At 54.8% G+C, this 23,751-nt stretch overlaps 1 protein-coding gene across 8 annotated transcripts; it reads left to right on the top strand.

The window, feature by feature from the left end:
- The first annotated feature begins 2,100 nt into the window (after window positions 1-2,100).
- Window positions 2,101-23,493, top strand: TNS4 (tensin 4). 8 transcript variants are annotated; one of them, XM_089901233.1, is made up of 14 exons: window positions 2,118-2,207; window positions 5,411-5,857; window positions 6,016-6,544; window positions 12,339-12,741; window positions 13,900-14,321; window positions 15,802-15,921; window positions 16,248-16,373; window positions 17,462-17,554; window positions 17,647-17,724; window positions 19,089-19,160; window positions 20,037-20,205; window positions 21,004-21,072; window positions 21,282-21,308; window positions 21,776-23,493. In XM_089901233.1, the coding sequence occupies exons 3-14, from the start codon at window positions 6,106-6,108 to the stop codon at window positions 21,915-21,917; spliced, it is 2,160 nt and encodes a 719-aa protein (XP_089757359.1). In that variant the 5' UTR covers window positions 2,118-2,207; window positions 5,411-5,857; window positions 6,016-6,105; the 3' UTR covers window positions 21,918-23,493. The 8 variants fall into 8 exon arrangements, with proteins under 8 accessions (XP_089757360.1, XP_089757361.1, XP_089757358.1 ...); XM_089901234.1 differs by lacking the exon at window positions 5,411-5,857 and having other exon boundaries at window positions 2,101-2,207; window positions 13,921-14,321; XM_089901235.1 differs by lacking the exon at window positions 5,411-5,857 and having other exon boundaries at window positions 2,101-2,207; window positions 15,835-15,921.
- Window positions 23,494-23,751: the final 258 nt, after the last annotated feature.

Genomic DNA, 23,751 nt, shown 5'->3' with positions numbered 1-23,751 from the left:
AACTCATTCTATGAGGCCAACATCACTCGAATACCACAACCAGACAAAGACATTACAAGAAAACCACAGATCAGTATCTCTCATAAGCATCGATGCAAACATCCTCAACAAAATATTAGCAACTTGAGCCCAACAATGTATAAAAAATTATACAACACAACCAAGGGAGATGTATCCCAGGTATGCAAGCTTGGTTCAATATTCAAAAATCAGCTAATGTACTCCATCACATCGACAAGCAAAAGAGGGGAAAAAAATCATACACTCATATCCATAGATGCAGAAGAAACTCTGTCCCACCCCTTGGGAGGCTGAGCATGTCGAGAGGAGGTGAGGGGAAGGTAGGGGGAGCAGAGGGAGGTGCGGGATGAGGCAGAGGCAGCGGGGGGTGAGTGGGCGGGGTCTGTGAGGTGACTGAGGCTGGAATCAGTGTTCCTGGGACTGGCTTAAGGTGAAGGAAGCAACCAAATGTGAACCAAAAGAGTCAAACCTGCCAAGAAAGACTGTAACCCTCAGGCGCAGGGTGATAAGCCTGGGGCTCCCAGACCTGAAGAACTGCAAAAACTGGCCTCGGTGTCAGCCCCCAGGAAGGCAGCCAGGGCCAACACCGCTCCAATCCTGGCCCGACACTTTGACCCCCTGTAACCTGCCGCTTCCACCTGAGCATCTCAGTAGCTGGCTGCCCGTGAATAAGGCTGCTGTGGGCAGTGCACCCTGTTTTGCAGCTGCATCCACCCCAAGGGAGGGGCACCATTTTCTTCATTCAAAGACACAACTGCTGGGCTTCCCTGGTGGCGCAGTGGTTGAGAGTCCGCCTGCTGATGCAGGGGACACGGGTTCGGGCCCCGGTCCGGGAAGATCCCACATGCCGCGGAGCGGCTGGGCCCGTGAGCCATGGCCGCTGGGCCTGCGCGTCCGGAGCCTGTGCTCCGCAACGGGAGAGGCCACGACACTGAGAGGCCCGCGTACTGCAAAAATAAAAAATAAAAAAGACACAACTGCTCACCAGGCTATGGGCCAGCTGGGCTGCGTGAACACCCAGAGACCCCTTTCAATGCCACCGTCAAGAGGGATCACCTTTCACAACTTGGCATAGTTGTGCTCCCTCGCCTCCCATGACGCAAGCTCATCACGCCTCCATGAAGCCACAGAGCATCAAACACTTTCAGGTCGGAAGCCCTTCCCCTGAGCATTATGGGGGCACTGGGCAGCCCACCAACCCCTGAGATCAGCCACTTCCGAGGTCACCATGAGTCCCTGGGCTGGAGACTTTGCTGGCTTCCTAGCTTCAGACTGACCTGCCCAGATGGGGCTCAGCTCTTCCAGCAGCGACCCTCCCCCACGATGGCTGGATGCCCCCTCACAATACTCTGGGACCCCTGGCACAGAACACGGAGGGATTGGAGCCAGGGAGAGGGAATGCCTGGACTTTTGGACTTCCTGCCATCACTCCCACATGGAACTTCCACAACACCGTGCAGAGGGATAGTCCATGAGTGAATGAATGAAGTCCAGCAAGGCTTTGAGCCCCTTCTCAAAGCCCTCTAGACACTCAGAGCCTCCTCCCCTTGAGTTAGAAGCCTATTCCCAGGCTAAGAAGAAAAGACAGTATCTGTGCCCCGCCTGAGTTCCAACGGGCCCCTATGGGGTGCCTGCCAGTGCAGCCCAGAGAGCACAGGAGGGGCCTTTGGGAAGGGTCTCCTGTCCCCTGGCATCTTGCTCCCCCAAGGCCAAGGCTTCACTCTCTGCTAGCCCTGCCAAGCCCCGGTTCCTCCCCTGGCTGGCACTGGGTGAAGGGAATGCCTACAGTACACCTCGGTCCTAACAAGCCCTGTCCAAGCAGGGGTTCCCCTGAGCACGTGGTTCCCAGGGAGGGGATGGGCAGCAGGAAGCTTGGGACCCCCCCCCCCACTCACACACACCCTGCCCCAGTGCCCACCAGGGCCAGGCCGCCCCCAGTGCTTCCCTTCCCCCGCCCATGCCAGCCCCACCTGAGCAGTCCAGACCTGTGGGTGGGGCCTGCCGGCTGTCAGGCCACGTGTAGGGCCTGGGAGGGAGGAAAGAGGGCGGGGCTGGCCGGCTGCTCTTAAGGCGGAGCTGGAGGTGAACTGCACCTCCCCCTACTCCTCACCTGGGCTCTGACAGCCTCTCTCCGTCCCAGGAGCCAGTAGTGAACGCAGGAGTGTCTTGCCTGCCCGGGACACCAGGTAGGTGCCATTATTCTTTAAGGAGAAGAGAGAGAGGCTCAGCTTCTCCACCTCTCCTGGGGCTCGGAGTGAAGGTGGAGAGAAATGGGGGGAGAGGCTGGGCATGAGCGGAAGATGGTCTCGGGACCACAGACCCGAGTTCTGCACTTTGGGAGAACTTAATCTGCAGCCCTCAGTGTACAGATGAGAGAACTGTGGTCCAGGGAGGGGAAGAGGCTTGCCCGGGGGGCCCCCGAGGCTTGGGAAGGGAATGGACCCAGAACCCAGCCTCCTGCCTCCCAGCCCAGAGTCCCTGGGGCCTGGTCGTGAGCTGAGCCCCCGTGCTGGGCCTTTCAGAGGCCACCAGGAATCCAGGGGGTGGCGGCATGGCCTGCACTGGTCCTGCGGGTCCCTGCCTGCTGTCCCAGGGTCTGCTTCACTGGGTCTGGGTGGAGAGCATGGGACAATCAAAGTCACTCTTCGAGCAAGGGGGTGGAGTGGGGAATTGGGCTATTGGGGCAAGGTGCTTTGGGGGAGATTCAGCCCTCCCCCTCTGCCACCCTCTCCCTCCATTGACCTGGGCTTGTAGAAGGGAAAGAGTAAGTCAGGAGAAGAAGCTGATCCAGGCAAAGAAATGGATGAGGGGATTTGCCCAGGAATCAGGATCCCCCTGCCTCCAGAGCCCTTGGGAACAAAGAAAGAGATTCCGGTCCAGTGAGTGGGCGGGTCCTATAAAAAGGGGCCCTCCCTACCCACTACAGCCCGCCTACATACATACACACAGCACTGAGCCCAGGGACCTTCCCTTCACCTTTAGAGCAGGAAGGAAAGAGCTAGAGAAGTGTGCTGGTGGGGACAGGAGAGGGAAGATGTCCAGGAATAAAGGAGTGAGACCAGCCCTGGGAGGTCCAGTGGTGCTTCAGGGAGTGTTAAAAGTGAGAAGAGTTTGAAGAAGATCCCAAGGGGCTGCCTGCCCTTTGCTCAATCCCAGGCCTGTCCCGCTGGGTTCCGGAACCCCAGAACGGGCAGAGAGAGGTGAAAGGGATCTTAAATCTATGAAGCAGTGGCATAGAGTGTGGGACTTGGAGCCAAGACCACCTGGGTTCAAATCCCAGTTCCACTACCGGGTTCTGTGGCTTGTATGACCCCAGGCAAATCCCTTAACCTCTCCAGCCCCACAGGAATAGTACCTTTTTCAAAGAACCATTGAGAAAATGAAATGAGTATGTTTTAAGTGTCTGTTATGATCACATTCCCATTATACAGATGGGAAAACTGAGGCCCAGAGAGGAACGGATACTTGCCCAGCGTGGCACAAAAGCACTTTCCAAATCAGTAGGCAGACATCCTGGGTCCGGGTCCTGGTTCTGGGGGAGGACCCAGGTCCCCAGTGTGCTCCCCAAGGACCGTAACCCCAGGCTCCTCTTTGAGGCCCAGCCAAAAACCCTGCAGGATGTGCTGAGATCCTGCCCTGACAAACCCAGGCCGCTTGGAGCCAAAGCTCCACGTCCTCAGCTGCCCCCAGAAAGGAGCTCGGAGGCCCGTTCCCTTCCACTGCCATTTATAGACACGCTTCCCGAGCCTGGGATGCGCCCGCCCGCTCCAGGACCTGGCCAAGGAGAAGTCTGGCAGCAGGGCTGGCAGGAGCCATGGGGGAGAAGAGGGTTCTGGCTTCTCTCATTAACTTACTGTGCGAACTTGGGGCAACTCACACCCCCTCTCTGGACCTCAGGTGTTCCTCGGCATTTGAACTCTGTGTGGTATAAGGAGCTAAGAGTCTAAAGTCCACAGCCTGCGTTTGAATCCCAGCTCTACCACTTTTCTGGATGTGTGGCAGATACAGATTTCTTAACCTCTCTGAATCTCAGTATCTTCATCTGTAAAATGGGCTGGTAATAGGGATGCAGTACTTCCTAGGGTTATGAGAGGATTAAAAAGAGTTACCATAGGGAAAATCAGTGCCTGGCACATGGTGAGTGCTCAAAAAAACCGGGAGCTATTATTATTTATTATTATGATGGTATTATATTCTATTGATATATAAGCCCTTATTTCCAAGTAATATTTAGAATTGTCCAACTGGTTTCACAAGCAACACTTCGCTGGTTCCACACCACCCTCCAGGAGGGCACAAGGCAGAATTCTTATTCCCATCTCACAAATGAGGAAACTGAGGGTCAGAGTTACACCTTAAGGAACTGTTTGAGCTGGGATTCCAATCTGAATCTTCAGACTCGAGAGTTCACATTCATTTCATTTGCCCCAGGCTGGTCGCAATGCCTTTTCCAACACTAGGGTCTGACTGTAAAGCAGGGTGTGGTTGGAGGCATCTTAGAAGAAGAGAGAAGAGGCGTTGGAGGGTACCTTGGTCGGGGTGGGGGTGGGGGGCAGTGAGCCTCAGAGCAGGCAGTGGTAGCGCAACCAGCCTACCCCAGCTCCTTACAGGTTTCTTGGCAGCCTCTGTTCCAGAACCTCTTACTTCCTGTAAGAAACCACTAACATGTGGCATTAAGGCTAGACAAGGGGAAGAACTTCCCACATGAGGGAAAGGAGGAAGTTGGGACATCTTTTTCCCAGATGAGCCCCCAGGGAGTGAATATCATCTGATGTCACTCTTCAGATCAAAACTGTTCTGTGGGGGCTTCCCCGGGTGGCGCAGTGGTTGAGGGTCCGCCTGCCGATGCAGGGGACGCGGGTTCGTGCCCCGGTCCGGGAAGATCCCACATGCCGCGGAGCGCCTGGGCCCGTGAGCCATGGCCGCTGAGCCTGCGCGTCCGGAGCCTGTGCTCCGCAATGGGAGAGGCCACAACAGTGAGAGGCCCGCATACCGCAAAAAAAAAAAGCTGTTCTGTGGCTCACCATTGCCTTCGGGGTTGAGTCAGCACTACTGAGCTTAGCCTGCAAGGCTCTGCAGGGTCTGGCCAGCCTGCCTTCCCCACCCCAACTTCCCCTCCGTCCACCCTAGGTTCTTTCTGTTTCCCAGATGCTCAATATCTCCCCTGTCCATCAGGCCTCTGAATACACTTGCCTCCTCACCCCTACCTGGCTCACCCAGCCAGCTCCTGCTTTTCCTTCTTGTCTCCCTTTATGTACCCCTTCCTCCAGGAAGTCCTCCCTGACCTCCCCAACTAGTGCCTACAGAGTCCCCTCTGCCTCCCCGCCTCCCCTCCTCCCCGATGGCACTGTTTATGATTGCTCACCTGCTTACCTGTCTGTTTCACCAGCTGGCCCACATGGAGTAGCAGCTAAGTGCAGGGGCCCTGACATCACACAGTCTGGGGTCCAGTCCTGCTCTGACACCTGTTGGCCTGATGACCCTTGGGCAAGTTACTTACCTCTCTGTATCTCAGTTCTCCCATTATAAAATGGAATAATAATAGCATCTACTAACAGGGTTGTTATGAGGATTTTTAAAGGTTTTATGTGGAAATACTGGGGCATAGGTGCATAGTAATTACTCAGTAAATATTAGCTAGTATGTATTTAATAAATAAGGCTGGGACATAGTAAGTAGCCAACAAACGTCTATTGAAGTTATTTTATTTAATCATCACTTGTATAATGTTTATTATGTGGTAGGCATATTCTAAACATATTACAAATATCAGCTCATTTTATAGATAAGGAAACCGAGGCGCAGAGAAGTTAACTTTCCCAACGTTGCACAGCTAGTAAGTGGTGGAGCCAGGATGCAAACCTGGGGCAGACTGGCTCCAGCAGCCCTGCCTTTAAATGAGTGAATAAATATGCCTTTGTTTGGGGGGAAGGGAGCCCGGGGCTTCATCTACAGAATTTACTCAGTTCCCACCCTCACTCTCGCTTCTTTCAGGTCCCAAGAGCTCCTGATTGGCAAGTGACATCTGTGGGATGTGAGGCTGGTTGGAAGCCAGAGGTAAACTGCCAGGTCACTACCCCCACTATGTCACAGGTGATGTCCAGCCCCCTGCTGGCAGGAGGCCCCGCAGTCGGCTTGGCTTCCTGTGAGGAACCCAGGAGGGCGCTGCACCCAGCACCCAGCCCCGGCCTGCCGCCCCAGTGTCCTTACTACACCACAGAAGGCTGGGGAGCTCAGGCCCTGATGGCCCCCATGCCCTGCAAGGAGCCCCCCAGCAGGCTCCAGCAGGCCCCACAGGCTGGAGCCAAAGCCGGCTGCCTCCTGCAGTCCCCTGGGGAGCAGGCCTCGGGAGCCTTGGAGGACCTTGACTCCTACATTGACTTCTCGCTGGAGAGCCTCAACCAGATGATTCTGGAACTGGACCCCACCTTCCAGCTGCTCCCTCCAGGGCCTGGTGGCCCCTGGGCTGAGCCCACCCAGAGCACTACCTCGAGGAGAAAGAAAGAAGAGCCTGAAGCTTTGGGTAAGGAACTGGGGCACAGTGCCAGGAGGAGGGCTTGGGGACCAGACCTCATGAGGAAGGAGTTTTCTATCAAATCAGAGGAGCAGGGGAGGAGTGCTGTGCAGCTCTAAACAAGTTACTTAACCTCCCTGTTTTCTCTGCTAACAGAGATAAAAATAAGTAGCCCTCACTGTCCAATTCTCTTTGGTTCTTGAGTTTGGAAAGTGATGGATACCTGTTTTATGTAATTTTTCGGAGAATTTAAATAAGCTAATATAGATAAGCATATTATACAATGCCATGTATATAAATAAGAGCTTGATAAATGTGGTGTCCCTGAATCTCACTGTTCTATGGTATCTCTCTTAGGTCCTAGCCTGGGCACCCTGAAATGTTTATAGGAATGGCATTTTCACCTTGCCCATAACAGTAAATGTAAATAACTTCGAGTATAGGTAATAGTAAATATAGTAAATAATTGGGATGTGATGAATTTTGGGGTGTTTATTACTTTTGTTTTTAATATGTTATTTCATTGTAAGTTTGTGTAATCTTTAGTAATGGTTTAGCCACTACTAAAGATTAAACTACACAAACTTACAATGTTTATATAATTTAGCAACCAGCTGGAAAAAATCTTGAAAAGTTAACAATCAGCTTTCATGAGCTGGTTCAAGCCAACTCCAGGATACCACCACGTCCAAGCGTATCCAGAAATCTCTGCATCTGGCTTCAGTTTCCCAAAGAGTTTCAAGTACACTTTGAGGATGAGGGTCACGGAGCAGCAGCCCCATTAGACAGGCTGGAAGACTGAGGCCTCCAGTGGGTTAATCCGCGTGGGTTAGAGGGTGTGGTGAGGATTAGAGATGGGATCCAGGAGAATTTCTACTTATTGAGCATTTATCATTCTATCCAGGCACTGTGCTGAGCACTTAATAATTGAACCTTTGATCTTCCCAATCCACCTCCATGAGACGAATATTTTATCCCCATTTTACAAACAAAAAGACTGAGGTTGATGGACTTGAGGAAGGAGCCAGTCTAGCCTAGTCACTGGAATCAGGCAAACCTTACACAAGCTGTTTCCTTCACTTCTTTGCGTCTCAGATTCTTCATCTGTAAAATAGAGATGAGTTTGCACTTCAAAGGGTGTTGCAGGGATTGAAAAAATAACATTTGATGGGTGTTTATCACAAATCCTGGGACACCATAGGTCATGATAAATGGTGGCTGTTTGTAGTCAACATTGGGGTTGCGACTAAGACCAGCCCCAGGACAGGTTCAGGCTCTGGGGTGGAGGTCAGCCTGGCACACAGGTCCCTCTGGCAGCCAGGCTCCTGGTCTCCAGCCAGCCTTCTGCTCCTCCCATGGAGCATTGCCTGACAAGCCTAGTAAAAGAACCACCTCCAACCCTCAAGAGTCTCCCTGCTTCTTAAGGCCAGTCGTGGGCGTGTCTCTGCAGGAAAGGTGACTTGGGCCTAATTATCGCTGGCAGGAGCCAGCCTAGGACTTTAATGCTCATGCCCCAGGATAGGGCTTCCATACACTCAAGGCCAGCTGGGGCAAGACCAACCTCTGTGGGGCGTGCACTTGTACAGGGTAAGGGTGTTGATAACAGGGTCCTTCCTCCAAGGGACCGATGAGCAGTTGTCTGCGTCCTCAGATGCCCTGGGCACAACCTGCCATCTTGAGGATGTGTCCACCAGACTCTGGGCAGCAGGGGGTGCCAGAGAGCAGCAGTGGTCAGAGGGTCCTGATGAAGCCACCTAGCTCTGCCCTCGCTCCTTCTGATGGAATTTTTAAAAATCCTCTCCTCCAACCTCTGCCTGGACACCTGTGATGCCTGGGAGCTCACTACGTCCTCGGACAACCAGCAGGTCAGCTCCCCGTTAGAAAGTTCTCTTCCATCACTAAGAAGAGCGAGAGCCTGCAGGTCACTGTGGTGGCTGCACCTTGCTCCCCAAACCCTCCCCTCAGACCACTGCTACTGGTGACAAAGCTCTCCCAGCCCATGGCACCGCAGTGAGTTTTCATCCAGCCAAACGTATCCAGTGTGTAGAACTCCTCTGTTTGCACTCTCATCCATCCTACTTTTGGGGTGTTGAGTGGAAGACGTTCTATAACTGTGACGCTAGCAGACGTTCACTGCTTCCCTTTGTCCTAACTTGGCAAAAGCTAAAATTAAACATCAGTGATCTTGTGTCGATCCCTCCCCTAAAAATGTCCAGATAGATTTTTGTAACACATAATCCCACCCTGTGAAGGAAATACTGGAAACCTCATTTACAGATGAGAAGACTGAGGCTCAAGGAGAGGAAGCGATGGCCACAGTCACACAGCTAGTGAGTGGTAGGTCAGCTCAAAGCCCAGCCCTCTGAGCTCCAGAGTCCACGTTCTTGCCTTTCTCTCTTCCTTGGAGCTAGTTTCCTGCCCTCCAGGGCTTCAGTGAGGCTCCACCGCCCTAGTGCTCTCAAACCTTCATCCAGCTCCCTGCCTCTGTCTCTTGCTTACCTTCCTTCAGATTTACCCTGGGGGGGAGGGGGAGGGGGTACCAGTCCCACAGGGAACATGGTTTCTGGAAGCAAATACCATATCCCTTCCTTTATCCTCTCCGCCACCCCTCCCCATCTTTGGAACAGGCCCCCGCGTTTTATGTTCCAGAATTTCTGCCAGGCAAGGCGGTTTGCCAATCCCAAGTGAAGGGTGTTTAACAACCGTCTCTCCAACCCTCCACCCACCTGGCCTGGTGCCAGGCGCCTGCATCCACCCAGCACTGCTCAGACTTGCCCCACAGGCTTGTAAACAGCCGGCTGCTCCCAGGTGATAGGGTGGCGGCCCTCCACCTGCCCAGCCACATCCACCCTGGGGCAGCAGCGGGAGTGACTCACAGCTCTAGGACACCGCCCTCCCTTCCGGCCGCCTCCACTTGCCTGGCCCCCAAGCAAGGCCTTTCTTTGGTAGGTGTTCGGATGACCCTGTGAGTGGGACCCAGAGCTTCACCAGGCCGAGAGACGCCCTCCCCTCCAAAGCAGTCAGGCACCTTCTCACGGTCAAGTTCTTGGGAAAGGGTCCTGAGGAATCCCTCCCCGTGGAAGAGCCCACCCCGCCCCCAAACAGAGCACAGGAGCAGGGCTCAGTTTCTTCAACCTTTCTGAGCCTTGCTTTCTCGTCTGTTACATGGAATTAAGAATGTTTCCTACTTCGATCAAGTCATGAGTATTAAAAGAACTAACACGGGTAAAGTGTCTGTAGCAGCGCTGGTGCACGGCACTCAGTAAATACCAGCCTTTATTAAAAACGGTGCAATAGGGCTTCCCTGGTGGCGTGGTGGTTGAGGGTCCGCCTGCCGATGCAGGGGACGCGGATTCGTGCCCCGGTCCGGGAAGATCCCACATGCCGCGGAGCGGCTGGGCCCGTGAGCCATGGCCGCTGAGCCTGCACGTCCGGAGCCTGTGCTCCGCGGTGGGAGAGGCCACGGCAGTGGGAGGCCCGCGTACCGCCAAAAAAACCCAAAAAACAAAAAAAAAAACGGTACAATAAATGTGAGCTCCACCGCCACATTTCTCCAAGCCTCAGTTTCCTCCTCTGTAAAAGCAATGCCTGCTGGCACTGGGCATAAAGGCGCTTGTGAGGCTTGAGAGGATTATGGGTATAAACACTATAAAATCCTATTAAAAAAAAAAAAAAGTTGTGCTTGCCAACCTCGCAGAAGAATCCACCCCATTCCAAGACTCCTTCTCTTTCAGAGCCCACAATACATTGTGCCAGATATTCTACTCTTGCCCTCAGCAGTGGGACCCCCACCTTAGCCAGAGAGTATTAGCCATCTGGCCAATACTGCCCCCCAGAAGCAGGCAGGCAGGAGATGCTCCTTGAAGCCCACCATGGACCATGTTCCAGGCTCCATTCATCAGTGTATTTCATCCTCACCGCAACCTTGGAAGGGTGGTTTTAGATCCCCACTTTACAGATGAGGAAACTGAGGCTCAGAGCAGTTAGGAAAATTACCTGATGCTTCTTGGCGGGAAAGTGGCGAAGCCAAGACTCACACCCAGGTTTGTCGACAAAGCCAGGCCTGTTCCTCCACCTGCTGGGACAGCATGCCAGCGCCCCTCATCTGATGCAATCCTCCACCCCCACCTGGCCCACGCAGGCTCAGACAGAAGCAGTAGCCCTGAGCAGGGCCAGAAGGTCCTCCCCAGGAGCGGGCTGGGGCAGGCAGGGACTCCACAGTCACGCTGGGTGGGGGGATGGTGCGTGTGCCAAAGCCCAAGGGGGTGGGAGGCTGGTAGACAGGAGCCGAGGGTGCAATTTCCCACCGACTCTGCCCCAGATTCCATCTGGGGAAGCCAGAGGCAGGACTCACAGCCCTCCAGAGGGAGAAGCTGGGTAACCCCCATCTTCCATCACCTTTTCTAGAACAGCACCGAGGACAGCTCCCCTCCCCCAAGTCAGGAGGAGAGGTGCCCATCCTCACCATGGGAGAACCACAGGGTACCCCACTCTAGGAAGAAACAAGGTCTCAGAACAAGAGTCCTAGATGCCCCCACTGGGGAATGGAAAGAACATCAGAGTGAGTCAGCAGCCTGGGGTGCTAAGAGGCCCACAGCTCAGTAAGGCGGCATGCCCTGCCCCCAGAGAGTTCTCGCTCTAAAGCTAACCCTAAAGCGAGCTCCTCAACCTCCAAGGTGCACCCAGATAGCCAGGAATCTCGCTAAAATGCAGATTCTGATTGAGCAGGCCTGGGGTGAAGCCAGAGATTCTGCACAACTTCTCAGCTCCCGGGTGAAGCGGTGCTGCTGGGCTGGGGACCACAGTGGTGTGGTCCAATGCACACTGGAATCAGCTGAGGAGCTAAGCCACCCTGAGGCCTGGGACCACCCCCAGAGGTTCTGGTCTAATTGGCACCGGATGGAGCCTGGGCTTTAGGACCTTTAAAAGCTCATCGGGTGATTCTAACATGCAACCAAGCTTGAGAACCCCTGCCTGCGTTGCAGGCACAGACATAGAAATAGCTTTCACAGGCCTGAGTGATAGAGGCATCCGAAGATGTGACTGGTGCAGTCATTTCAGCCTGGGGAGTGGAACCCACATGAACGAGAGGATCTCCCAGTTTTAAAGGACTTACTATGTGCCAGATGCAGTGCCCTGCTGCCTACATTCATCTCAGTTCATCCTTGCTGTAACACTAAGAGGCTGCGTACAGCTGCCCCATTCTACGGGCGTGGAAACTGAGGCTCTAGGTGGTGAAGTCATTTGGCCAAGCTCTCTCAGAGAGTAAGTGGCAGAGCCAGATCTGAAACCCAGGTCTGTCTACCTCCAGGACCCGTGTTCATGGCACTGCCTCTCCCCACCCAAGGGAAGATGTCACAGAGAGGGTGACTTTGAAACTGGGCCCTGAAGGTGGAGCTGAATGCTGATCCTGAGTCCAACAAATGTCTCTCTGGGCTTCAACTTCCTCATCTGTATAAGAAAGGGGAGGGACTTCCCTGGCAGTCCAGTAGTTAAAACTCCATGCTTCCACTACTGGGGGCACGGGTTCTATCCCTGGTCAGGGAACTAAGATCCCGCATGCCGCGCAGCTTGGCCAAAAATTAAAAAAAATATATATATATATATACACACACACGCATACGAATATATATGTGTGTATATATATATGTGTGTGTGTGTGTATATATATATATATATATATATATATATATGTATGTATAAAGAAAGGGGAGACCAGATGGTCTTGAGGACACTTCCAGCATCCTTGTTCTGCGAGTCCAGTCTCCCTGGTTTCACCAATGCTCTGTTTCTCTCCCCAAAGATATAAAGTACATCGAGGTAACCTCGACCAGATCAAGGTGCCACGACGGCCCCCAGAGCTGCTCCAGCCCATCTGTCACCCCACCCTTCGGCTCCCCTGGCCGTGGCGGCCTTCTCCTTTCCAGAGACATCCCCCGAGAGACTCGGAGCAACAGTGAGAGCCTCATCTTCTCCGGGAGCCAGGGCAGGGGGCACCAGCGCCCCTCTCCCCCCGCGGGGGCCCCCTCTTCTCATCCCCCACCCTCTCCCAGCATCTCCATCCCTGGAATGGGAAACAAGGCCTCAGGCCGCCATGGCTTGGGCTCCCCACTGGTGGCTTCCCCAGCCTTGGAGAAGGGGCTGGGGGGCAGGGTCTCCATGCTGTCAGCCAGCCCAGCATCTGATGTCAGTTACGTGTTTGGAAGGTAGGTCACTCCCACTGCAGCTTCTGACGTTGCCTCCACAACTCACACACACACACACACACACACACACACACACACACATAGGCACGCGCGCGCATCCTAAAATCACAGAGGGACACCCTACTCTTTCTGAGCAAAATCTGGGCATGTACCAAAAATAAAAGTGAATGTTCTCTTTTATGCCATCACAGCCATTTGGTTCTCAAGCTTTCCTCAAGCATTTAGAATATGATTCAATATACAAAAATCTTGACTTCTACCTACCTCTCGGGAAAAGAACCACACTGCATTAATGAGGCTCACCTGTATCCTTTCCAGCCTTCCTACAGCCCATCTGTAGGAAGGATTTTTTTTTTTTAATTTAAAAAACGCCAAACACAGGATGTAAACAGAATCAGGGGGTCTGGAATGAACCATCCAGGAAAGAAAAACCTCCTTCGTCTTTGTTCCTGGCAAAATCTAGCAGGAAGGAGACAAAGCTGCCTGGGCATTATTTACAATCGCCCCACAGCCCAGGTCTCTGCAGGCCTCAGAGCAGAGCCACACGCATACCCATCCTGCCCAGGAAGAGCAAACCCCAGGACCTCTGTCCCCCATACCAACTCCAAAGCCACTGTGCCAAGGCAGTCCCTGGCAAGGAGACTGGGATTCCACAGCCATGCCCGCTGGCACAGGCCTCTGAGCTCAGGGATAAGCCTGGCTGGATGCAGAGCTGGCCTCCTTCTCTTCCTCCAGCTGGGGAATTCCGTCTGCATGGGCCATGGACATGGTCCAGCTCCGGTCCAGCCTGTGTGCAGGACTCTTGGGAGTGCTGGGGGGGCTGGTGTGACAACTCAGTTGGACCTGCCTAGCTGGGAAGGCAGAGGGAATAGAGCCCAGCCTAAGCCCATGTGACCTGCAGGGGGCCAGCCCACTGGCTACTTTAATTGACCACAGACCCTGCAATGCAGGTACACTCCTGTATCCTTCAGCATCCCTTGGGGATCAAGTGGGCATACCCTTTGCTCAGGGCTATGGGGTGGGGGGTTGGAGTATGCACTACTCTGACCAAAGCCATGGGTACCTAGATCACTAAATTCCAGAGTCTAGCTCTGGCCCCTAAGTGTCCACCCCTACCCGCTAAAACTCTGCCTGTCTGGTGCTCTCCCCATGCCACAGCCAGTCCCTCCTCCGCTCCAGCATCTCCAGCCATCAGTCATCTTCGAGATCCTTGGAAAGCCCAACCAGCTCTTCCTCCAGCCTCCACAGCCTTGGCCCAGTGTCCTTGTATACGAGAGCCAGTGACCTCCAGGTCCCCAGCAACCCCACGCCAAGCATTGGCCAGCCCAGAGCAACCCATTCCTCACCACTGGCCAAGGAACATGCCAGCAGCTGTCCCCCATCCATCACCAACTCCATGGTGGACATACCCATCGTGCTGATCAGCAGCTGCCCGGAGCCAGGATCTCCCCCATCCCAGGGGACCCCAGGACGCCAGGACTTTGTCTGCCCTGGGGCTACTTCTTCCAGCAACCCCTGTCCAGCCACCAGGAGCCACAGCCAGACCCTGCCAGATGCCCCTCTCACCACATCCCCAGAGGGTAAGTTGTAAACCGATCAGTACCTCACACTTTATGAGGTTTGGCTAATGGGGAATAGACAAAGCACCAATGCATTTGCTTCTGCAACAGCAGGTCAACCAACACACTGACTAAGTACCTACTGTGTGCCTAGCACTGTGCCACATAGTAGGGACACAGTCTAGAAAGAGAGAAAAAAAACAAAGGATCACCGTAGAGTAGGATAAACACAGAGGTAAAGAGATGTTCTAAGTCTTATGGGGCTACAGAGGAAGGAGTGAGACTTTTCATCTGGGAACTGAAAAGGCTGGAAAGTGGATCAGAAGTCGATGCCCAGAGCAGGAGAGGAAGGGCAGTCCCAGCAGAGGGAACATCCAGGCCATGGTCACGAAGGTATGGAAGCACGTGGCATGTTTAGGAAATGACTGGAATGTTGGGTGCGGGATGAGGTCATCGGGAGTAACTTGGGCCCAGATTGGGAAAGATCTTGAACGCCAAGCAAAAGAGTGCACTTTACCCTTTAGGCAATAGGGGACCATCAGAGACTCTCAGACAGGAGAGCGATGGGGTCAGAGACACACGTTCAATCGATCACTCTGGCAGCTGCGTGGCAGATGGATTGCAGGGCCTGGCTTGGCAGGGAGAGCAGTTTTTCTTTGGTTCTGTTTGGGTTTTCATCACAAAGTGGTCCAGGGCAGGGCAGAGGGTGGAGGAGAGAAGACAGAGCCAGGAGACCCTCAGGATATGGAAGCAGCAGGCTCGATGACTAACCCAAGAGAGGGAGAGGGAGAGTCAGTCCTAACTCTGACATTGGTGGATGACGAACACAGCCAGGGGGTGGACAGGGTAACGGAGACAATGCATTCCAGTTCAGACAGCTAAAAACCACAAAACAGCAAACACCCTCCTTCCCGTAGTCTGTGACTACAGGCGTCCAAAAAGAACAAAAGGCCCAAAGCAGTAAGCACAGAGGCTAAGCCTCAGCACCCCCAGGGTGTTTCTCTCCCAGGAGCAGAGCCCACGGCTCCCTCGTGGCTGATCCACGAGGCTCCCGGGCCTCTCAGTCCTCACTGGGCCACAGACGTCAAGGTACTCCTGGGGGGTGTGAAATGTTCACTGTACCCCGCTGATCGCTCCCACCCAGGAAGCCGTGTCAGTGCAAGCAAGAGAAAATTAGGTGACGAGTATGCCTTTGAAGCTGCTCTGATCTGTTCCTAGGGCAAATCATTTGCAGATTTCAGTACATTTTTTATAATGAGTTACTCTCAGCTGGCCGCGACACACCTTTTCAAGATGCCGAAACTGAGAACCACTGCTCTCTACCTTAGGGACCCAGGAAAATGGGCATTTTAGCATCTCAAAGAGCACATTTACTTAGCCTAAAGGGATTTTGCCCCTTTAGGCATGTGGAGATCCAATGGAGTAGGGGTAGGGGAGGGTGGGTTGAATGGCACTGCTGGGTGGAGGAGGGGGTCGGGTCTCTCAGCTCCCCTCTCTCCAGTCTACAGGGTCCCCCTCCTCTGTCTGTCTCCAGGTCCTGCCAGGGACATGCAGCCCACCATGAAGTTTGTGATGGACACATCTAAATACTGGTTTAAGCCAAGCATCACCCGAGAGCAAGGTAAGAGGGAAGCCCTGTTTTAGGGGATGAGTGACCCAGGAATCAGGTCCAGGTCCTGGCACCCCACATGGGGCAGATGGGGCCCTGGGTCCATGTAGAGGAGGGAACGGCAAATGGCAGGTCCAGGGAAGGGGGGTGTCCCGTGAACCCCATGACCTGAGGAAATAATGACTGCAGCAGGAATGGTGGAGGTTAGACAATAGAAAGGACTTCCTGGGAACCAAAGGCGATTCTGTACCATCTGCTCTATGAAGACCCAATAGGGCTGAGGCACAGAGGGTGTCCGGGTTCGGTGGTGACTGTCTCTGACCCAAGGATTGTTTCAGCCATCGAGCTGCTAAGGAAGGAAGAGCCGGGGGCTTTCATCGTGAGGGACAGTTCTTCATACCGAGGCTCCTTCGGTCTTGCCCTGAAGGTGCCGGAGGCCCCTGCACCTGCCCAGAACCGAACAGGTAGGCACCTGTCTCTGTCCTCACTCAAGACCTCTAGGAGGCAACTGGGTGTGGTGGGTTCCGGTCCCGGCTCTGCCCCTGGCTTGTGGGGTGACCTTGGGCCAGTCCCATAATGACTCCTGGGAGGAGGGCCTACCTCAGCCCCCTCCCCGCTGCCCCCCAGCACTGAGGCTCCCCGAGTCCCCAGATTCCCTGCTCTACCCTCATGGTGGGAAGAGGAGGATGGTCCCAGCCCCCCTCCAGGCTGCTCTCTTCTAGGTGCCCACCTCTGTCCAGACCGGATTTCTTGTGAGGGAACCTAATGTAGTAATAACATGTGTGCTAGCTTAACCCCGCATACAACACACATCGATGGGGCATCCACCCTGCCCCAGGCACTGTGCAAGGCACCAGGGAGACCTCACTGGGGAGAGAGATAGAAACAGATCATTACATTACAAGGTACCTGGGTCACAGCCCCTCACCTAAGGCCCAGGACTGTAGCTCTCCCACAACAAATGGGTGAGGTAACAGACACTCCCAGAGGGAGTTAATGACCCCCCAGAGCAAGCAAGTGATAGAGCGAGAGGATTAAAAACCCCGTATCCACATTCTCTACACCACGCCTCTCTGTTTAAATAAGAAAGTGACCTCTGGGCAGTGTTAGTTATCAAGGAAGCCTTGCCAATGAGCCCAAAGAAAGCAGGAAGCTGCAGGCTGGTGAGGAGGCAGGGGCGTGGTCCCCCCTCCCAGGGCCAGCCTGGCGCCAGCAGGGACCATCTGGTGGAGAATAATAGCACCTGGGAGGGGGTGGGTAGGGAGAGAGGGAAACCAGGCCAGAGAGCTGTGATTTGATCTAAACAGCGCCGGCAGCCATCCCTGATGGCTGTTGAAACCAAAAGAAAGGTCTCCTGAAAAGAGAATTACTGGACACAGAAGCCTTTGAGCAAAGGTGTGGGCACCTCCTTCGTGGGAGGCCTTGAGGATAAGATTCCTACCCGCTGTCCCACCCAGAGGCAGAGGGATGGACAAGTTAACCTCCGGATGGGCCCCGAGGAGGCGGGTCAGGAAATGAGTTGCACTCCCATCCACATGCTTTCTCTGTCCAGGCGAGGATAGCAGCGACCTCATCCGCCACTTCCTCATCGAGTCTTCTGCCAAAGGGGTGCATCTCAAAGGAGCCGATGAAGAGCCCTACTTCGGTGAGCTGAGCGTCTGCAGCCCCCAGGCCCCTGGGGTGTGGGCGGGTGGCCTGGGGAAGGCGTCCTTATGCTGGGCTCCTGTTTCCTTGCAGGGAGCCTCTCTGCCTTCGTGTGCCAGCATTCCATCATGGCCCTGGCCCTGCCCTGCAAGCTCGTCATCCCGAAGAAAGGTGGGCTGGGTCCCCAGACCTGTTTGTTCTCAGTAGAAAGGTTCCTGCGGGTCACTTCTCACCTTATTTAGGGATCATTTTAGTGTCATAGTTAAAAATGCACACTCTGGGGGAATTCCCTGGCGGTCCAGTGGTTAGGACTCGGCGCCTTCACTGCTGAGGGCTCGGGTTCAATCCCTGGTCGGGGAACGAAGACCCTGCAAGCTGGCCCACGCAACCAAAAAAAGAGAAAAGAAAAAAAGTGCGTGCTCTGGAGTCCGTCCACATCTCCACTTCCTGGCTGTGAGAATTTGAGAAGGTCAACCTCTCTGAGCCTCCATTTCCTCATCTATGAAAGGAGCACAGTCACCATCACACCTCCTTCTAGGATTGGTGTGGGGATGCAGCGAGAGAGCTCAGGCAAGGCTCTTGGCACAGTGCCTGGCGCAGAGCAGATCTTAAGAAATAGTAGCTCCTTCCTCAAGAGGATGAAAGGAGCATAAATCTGCCCGTTCGGTGAGGTTTGGTTTTTACTTCTGGGTCCAACGCTTACTGGGCACCCTCTCCTTCATTCACAGCTCACTCCAACCCTGTGAAGTAGGCATTGCTGTTATCCCCATTTCACTGCTAAGAAAAGGAAGGTTCGAATTTGAACCGAAGTCTCTCTTGCTGTCTTGTTCCAAAGTGTTCAGGGAACTAACAGAGAGCAAAGGACACGGCTGTATCATGAAAATCAAGGAAGAGAATTATGAGAACAAATAAATGATCAGTGGGTGAAATTTGGGAAAGAAAGAAAGAGAGAGAGAGATAGAGAGAGAGAGAGAGGGAGGGAGGGAGGGAGGGAAGGAGGGAAGGGAGGAAAGGAAGGTTCAAGGCATTAAGTAACTTGCCCAAAGGCACAGTCAGACCTCCACCCAGATCAGGAAGCCCCATCTGAAGCTTACAGCCCAACACACCCCCAGACGTGCCCACACCTCAGGGTGTGCAGGAGAGCCACTAGGGGGGTTCTGGGAGAGGAGTCAGGGCCAGGGGAGCCCCTGGTGTGGTGATGGCGAGAGCCCCCCTGCTTTCTTCATTTGGCCTGGGTTTCCGGTGGGGTCCCAAAGAATGAGGAAGTCGGGGGCCTCTGAGGCCAGGTCGCTGCCGCAGTCCAGGGGCTGGAGGAGGGAGGGATCAAAAGGCTTGCCAGCGAGGCGTTTGGGGAGCCCGAGGCGGCTGTTTGCCTCATTACAGGAATCACACCTGGTTTCTCAGCCAAGTCACTTCCCGAAGGTGTGGGCGGAGGTGGAAGAGGTTCAAAGGGCTGAAGGAGGCCTGTTCCTAGGAGGGGGGTCCACTGACTGCACCCTCGCCCCCTGGGGGCCTGTTCCATTGCTTTGGCTCAGAATTGGGAGGTGGAGATGGGGCCTCAGACCTCTCTGCAGACGGCCGGGCCTCCTGCCTGAAGAAATCTGCGGGTGAGTGGTATGGGGCAGGGGGAGGCTCCAGGCTTGGCTGTGCCCACCCCCCGCAGGGCACCTCCCAGCCCTGTGCACACTCGCACACGCAGGTCCACACGTGTTTCCCATTGCAGCTTTATTTCTTCGTCTTTAACAAGGTGCCACATTCCTACCCCTCCCTGTGAGCCAGGAGATGAGAGGCTGCAGGCGGTGGGCCAGGAGGAAGAGGGGCAGGAGAGGAGGGGCACAGTGAGGCTCACACCTCCTCCTGCACACGCGGGTTGAGGGGGGCACACAGATGTGCTGGGGGTCTCGCTGGGTCTGAAGGACCTGCCCTGGGGGTGGGAGCCTCTGTGGAGTGTCAGGTCCGGGTCCTGGGGTCTTCTACAGGGGAAGGGTCGTTCCTCCTCGCGCCCAAGGGCCAGGCACGGGTCAGCACTTGTCTGAGTGACAGCTTCTACTCTGTGCCCTGAGCACGATGGCCCCCTCCCCATTCCTGTCTCCTCTTCCTTCTCTCAGCAAGGAACCAGGGCCCCCGGGGGAGGATGGGGAGGGATGGAGGCAGCACCAGCCATGGGACAGAGGAAGGCTTGCCTGGACGCCCCTACATTACAGGGCAACATCCCCTCCCTTGCCCCCTGCTGGAGGGCCGGGGCCAGAGCAATGCAAACAACAGATGACCCCAAAGTCCCCTGGGGTTGGTCCCAAATTTCAGTGGCCCATACACTCCCTGCTCACCTGTCCGGTGGCTCAAAGAGGAGCCCTGCTAGATTTCCAAAAAAGGAAGGTACTCCTATCCCCTGGCTCTGGGCAGAGGGCCAACCAGGGCCTGGGTGTCCTCCACCCCCAAGTGGATTCTGGCAGGGCTCCAATGCAGTATCTGCACCCCCCCAGGTTGCCATGCCCTGTACCTGAGCTCTGTGAGCGTGGAGACCCTGAGCGGAGCCCTGGCTGTGCAAAAGGCCATCTCAACCACATTGGAGAGGGATGTCCTCCCCACACCCACCGTGGTCCACTTCAAAGTCACCAAGCAGGGCATCACCCTGACTGACATCCAGAGGAAGTAAGGGGCTTCCCTTGCCCTGGGGCTGAGGGCTGGGTAGGGTAAGCTGGAGGGAATGGCTGAGACTGCTGTGGAGCAGTAATGGAGATGGAGTTCAGGCTCCTGGACCCAGCAGGGTCAGTGACGTGCTGAGTGACTCTAGGCAAGTTCTCTGCCTTCTCTGAGCCTGAGTCCAATGACCTCCTGCCAAAGTCCCGCTTCATCATGACTGATGGATTTGGAATTAACCAATAGTCATTGGGCACTGATTAAATCTGTAGCCACTGATGGAACATCTCCTGTAGGCCAGACTCTGGCTGACCAATGAGGTCACTCCTTCCCAGGCTCAGGGATTCAGTCTAGCATGATCCTGGTCCTGGGCTGGAGGAATAAGAGATGACCAGATGCTGGGAATTCCCTGGTGGTCCAGTGGTTGGGACTCCGCACTTACACTGCCGAGGGCCCCGGTTCAATCCCTGGTGGGGGAACTAAGATCCCACAAGCCGTGCGGCACAGCCAAAAAAAAAAAGAGAGATGACCAGATGTAATTCCTATCTTCATTAAATGACATGACAGGCAGTGGGGGTGGAGCAGGTGGTAGAAAACCCCAACATATAGGACAGAAGGGAGACGCACTTCATGAAAGGAGAGAAGTGCAAACATGTGCCCCGGGCCCAGCAGTGGGAAAGGTCACGGCAGCCTGTCAGGGGTCGTCAAACTGACAGCTTCTTGGAAGACAGGGAGCTGGAGATGGTGGCGGCGGGCAGGACACTGGGACGGGCTCTCACCAGCTCCCCTTCTCTCCCGGCCTCTTCCCAGGGTGTTTTTCCGGCGTCATTACCCCTTCGCCACCCTCCGCTTCTGTGGCATGGACCCCAAGCAACGGAAGTAAGTTCAGATCTGAGCCACACTAAAAAGACCCTGGGATTCGGATCCCAGACAGAGCCTGTGAACCTCAAGGGGTCAGGAGCAACAGAATGAGGGGGACATGGTGGGAGTGGGGACAAAACTGGCCATTATCTCCCGAAGCTCAGCCAGACTCCTGTGAAATGGAGCAAAGAATTGGTACTCAGGACTGTCGTGTTCCTTTCCCACAGGTGGCAGAAATACTGCAAGCCCTCCCGGTAAGGCCTTCCTGTCCACTCAGTCGCCATGAGAGGTCTCCCTCGGGGAGGTCTGGACCCAACATGGGGAGGGAGGGAGGGAAGGAAGGAGGCCCCGCCCTGATCTTAAAAGCCCTTGGGTTTGATGGCGGAGGGCACAGGCCCCGGCCCTCAGGGAGCCACCAGTTTGATAGCTTATGTGGGAGGCGCAGGCTTTAGTCTGTAAGGATGCCTCAGGCTGATGGTCAAGACACACCTTCGCCCTCGGGAAGCTTCGACTCTGATAAGGAATACACAGGTTGTGTCCTCAGGCGCCCCCATTCCAAAGGAGGGAAACCCAGATCTTAAACTCAGGGATCTCTCGGTCTGACAGGGGAGGCTCCCGTCCTAATGAGGTGCTGGGCTGGGGAAGGGCAGGGAGGAAAGCTGCTCCCAGCCTGGTACCTCCCTGCGTCCCACCCCTCACTCAGGCTCTCCTCTCCCATCAGGATCTTTGGGTTTGTGGCCAAGAGCCAGACCGAGTCACAGGAGAACGTGTGCCACCTCTTTGCGGAGTTTGACACTGTCCAGCCAGCCTCGCAGGTCATCAGCCTGGTGGGTGCTCTGCTGCAGGACCCAGAAAGGATGTAGGGGAGGGAGCTTCCTGTGTGTCTTCCTAGGCATCCCAGTGGGCTTGCTCAGGATGCCCCCTCCACCCTGAACAAGAGGCCTCTTACCACCCTGATGGACCAACCCCCTGGACTGGAGGAGAACGGTACCAAGTTGAAACCCTTGAACTCAGTATGACCTTCAGCGGTGACCTTCATCCTGACCCCACCCCCAGCCCGGGCCTCAGTTTCTTTAACCTTAAAGGGGGCCCACAGCAGGATCAGTTGTCCTACTCAGATGCCTGCGGGCATCTTAACAAGCTCCCTGTGATTCTGGAGCACACCCACATCTGAGGACCCCCACACGAAAATAACCTCTGAAGACCCCTGACTCCATCCTCCTGGACACTCCGGACACAGTAGCCTGAGCTAGAGACCCGTGACCCCTGCTTCAGGCCAAATGCAGGTACGGGGTCGGGACTCCTGGGCCCTGGTCCAAGGCTGGCCTGAGAGCAGATGGGTTGCCAGCACTGAGGACCAAAGGAGGGATGGACTGACTCTCTTTCCCTCCATATCTGTTCCTTTCCCCATTTCCCTGACAGCTTATTGAGCTGCTATTCTCAAGGCAAAGCTAGATCCGCCTGCCCTGGATTCTTCAGCCAACATGGCCCTGGTTGCTAGGCGGGTTAATTGCCCCCATGGTCAGAGATGACCCAGCTGTCCTCACGATCTTGATGTCTAATCCCTTCCATTGTCCTCACGATCTTGATGTCTAATCCCTTCCATTGCAAATGAGCATCAGCTCCATCTTTTCTTTCAATTTCTCATAAGCGACTGTCCCACAACTGCCCTGGTGTTACTTGTGTCACTCACACCTGGGGGTGGCGGCAGCGAGACCTCTGCTCACTCAAGCAGACACAGGAGCTGGCTCTCTCTGGTTCTGCCTCAGCCCCAGTCTTGCTGAGTCCTCTGTGCTCCAACAACACACACACACACACACACACACACACACACACAGAGCCCTCTACAGTACCGTGGCGGCAACTGACCTCATAACCACATGGGGGCAGCAGAGAGTCAAGAATGCAAACAGGCAGCCACCCCAAGAGGCTTGGAGAAGCTGGGTGGTCTTTCCTGCCCCACCCACACCCCCCTCAACCCTAACCCATTAAGACCCCCAAGAATCTGGAATTGTTTGTCTAGCAGACCTGGGGTCCTAAGGAAACCAAACTATGAGAGTAGAAGATAAGACTCAGAAAAGAAGCCCATTTTTGCTCCATGAGGGACCAGTGCCTGCCCCCGCCCAGCTGGGGGCCCTGCCAGAGAATCATTATCTTTGGCCAAAGTTGGGCCTGAAGGGTTATTATTTCAACCCAGAAAACCAAACCGGACTGAAGCGGCCCTGGGCTGGCGGGACTGGCTGAGACCAGCCCCCCCGGCCTGTGGTCAGGCACTGCCCCACCCTGGAGACTACGGAATCCAGACAAGGTTCTCAAGGTCACAGTGCCCACGTTCTCAAGGTGACAGCCTGGGAGCTGGCAGAGAGCACCGCCCCCCCATATATCTATGGGGGCCTTGTAGCTCCCATCATGGAAAATAAAGTGTCTGTCTTTGCACAAGAGTTGGTCCTATGGTATTCAGGGCTATCCCGTCAGAGATGGAAACCTGAACAGAAAAGGGGACCTGGCAGGGCAGGTGGCAGCTGTGTCTGAGAGAAGACCACGTGTGCCACACCCCTCCCACACCCCTGGCATGGCAGGACAGTCTCCACTGACCTCCACTTTATAGCCGTTGCTTAAATCATTCTGGGTACCCCACGTGTCCGACACACCCATTTTCCTTCTTCGCGACCCCTTTCCTGCCACTGTGCCAGGAAG

The sequence above is a fragment of the Delphinapterus leucas genome, chromosome 19 (assembly GCF_059928025.1).
Source record: "Delphinapterus leucas isolate spDelLeu-1000000601 "Yukka" chromosome 19, BTC_Dleu_Yukka2, whole genome shotgun sequence".
NCBI classification, from domain to species: domain Eukaryota; kingdom Metazoa; phylum Chordata; class Mammalia; order Artiodactyla; family Monodontidae; genus Delphinapterus; species Delphinapterus leucas.
This window is presented reverse-complemented; position numbering and strand designations above follow the sequence as displayed.

What these genes read in the sequence shown, in the direction of transcription:
- TNS4 (XM_089901232.1), top strand. Translation starts at nt 6,106, where the DNA reads ATGTCACAGGTGATGTCCAGCCCCCTGCTGGCAGGAGGCCCCGCAGTC. An exon ending in ACCTGCCCAGAACCGAACAG is followed by an intron (nt 16,374 to 17,461) that starts GTAGGCACCTGT and finishes TTCTCTGTCCAG; the next exon opens with GCGAGGATAGCAGCGACCTC. An exon ending in CTGACTGACATCCAGAGGAA is followed by an intron (nt 20,206 to 21,003) that starts GTAAGGGGCTTC and finishes GCCTCTTCCCAG; the next exon opens with GGTGTTTTTCCGGCGTCATT.